General features: G+C 39.1%; 1 protein-coding gene across 1 annotated transcript in view; it reads right to left on the bottom strand.

Moving 5' to 3' along the window:
• Nucleotides 1–1494, bottom strand: part of LOC110032580 (CBL-interacting protein kinase 23-like) — a 39490-nt gene extending 37996 nt beyond the window's left edge. Inside the window, exon 1 of the mRNA XM_020736249.1 lies at nt 901–1494. Coding sequence (XP_020591908.1) covers nt 901–1068 — 168 coding nt within the window. The 5' untranslated portion in view covers nt 1069–1494. The remainder of the gene's footprint in view (nt 1–900) is intronic.
• Nucleotides 1495–1505: the final 11 nt, after the last annotated feature.

Genomic DNA, 1505 nt, shown 5'->3' with positions numbered 1-1505 from the left:
TTGCGTGTGTTTGGTTGTGCTTGTGGGTGTGTGGGGGTGTGTGTGTGTGTGTGTGTGTGTGTGTGTGTGTGTGTGTGTGCTGCGTACCCTGGTCTGTTGGTTGGCATCCACGGTATAAGACCTCTCAGGTCGGGGGTTCGAATCCCCTCTAGCACAGTTGGCCTTAAGAAGGTTGTACTCGAATTGCTAGGCACATTATGGGTGACTGGAGGCTCGTATAATTGCCTCTGGTCATTCATTTTATTAATATATATATATATATATATCATAAGAACAACTTAGATATTAGCCTTGATCATTTTATATCATTTGTTCAGGAAGATTTTTTTATACACCTGATGTATAATCAAATCATCCTAAAATTCATAAAATTTGGTATTGCACCAGTTTTTATGTTATTTTTTTTTTTAATGAATCTTTTTATTTGCCAATTTATTTTTTTTTTTTTTTTTTTTTTTTTTTTTTGAATGAATCTTTTATTTGCCAATTTGAATTTAATATTGTATGATTGAAAATATGTCAAAATAAAATCAATTAATTCTTCATCAGCGTCCTTATAATTTTCCAGGAAGGATCCTCAACAGAAAATATAAAGTTATAAAAGGAGGAACTGAAAAACATCTCAAAATAAAAACAACCACTAAATTCTTCCTGTAAGTAACAAAATAAAAACAATAACAAAAACATAAAACCAAATACCAAACAAGAGAAGCTTAGACACAAATACAACAACCAAGCCGAATCAGACACCGAAATCATACACAAACAGAAATAATAAACATAGCAACCAATTCAACAAACAAAAACCCAAAAGTTTAGCCAAACAAAATCAAATCTTCAAAGAAGAACAGAAACTTAATTTTCTTCAATCAAGCAAGCAGAGAATGGAAATATTATGACCTGGCCAACCATCCTGTGGAGGAGGACCTTCTCCTTGTCCAAGATCTTGATGGCCACATGCTCCCCCGTCTCCACATTCCGCGCAAACTTGACCTTCGCGAACGAACCCTCTCCCAACGTCCTTCCTATCTCATACTTCCCCACCCGCATTCTCGCTGTTGAGCTCATGTCTGCCCGTCTCTCCCCCAACCCTTTCTCTTGCAGCCCTATTAAATCGTAAATCTTTGTTATCACAACCTCTTCTTGTTGCAGGGCTGCCAATCTCGCCCCTTCACCACATTCATCTCTCCCTCCCACTCAAATGTCGCTCTCACTCCACCAAATCGGGGAAAGACCTGATAAAAACCCTAACAGACAGATCTAGAGATCATCGAACACGACACTTTCAAAAGCAAAGTAGGAGAGCCAGGTACGAAACGGAGACAGTGGGAAGAGATAGATGCCCCGGTGAGTCCTTGAAGCCATAGGCAAACTCTACAAATTCTGCAAAGAGAACGAGATCGAATTGTCTCCCTCTTCGATCCTTTTAATGCGAGAAACTGCAGAGAGAGCGTCCCAGGAAGAATGTGGCAGCCAACTGCTTTTAACGAGAGTATGGAGAAAAT

This window comes from Phalaenopsis equestris, unplaced genomic scaffold (genome assembly GCF_001263595.1).
Source record: "Phalaenopsis equestris unplaced genomic scaffold, ASM126359v1 Scaffold000974, whole genome shotgun sequence".
Taxonomy (NCBI): Eukaryota; Viridiplantae; Streptophyta; class Magnoliopsida; order Asparagales; family Orchidaceae; genus Phalaenopsis; species Phalaenopsis equestris.
This window is presented reverse-complemented; position numbering and strand designations above follow the sequence as displayed.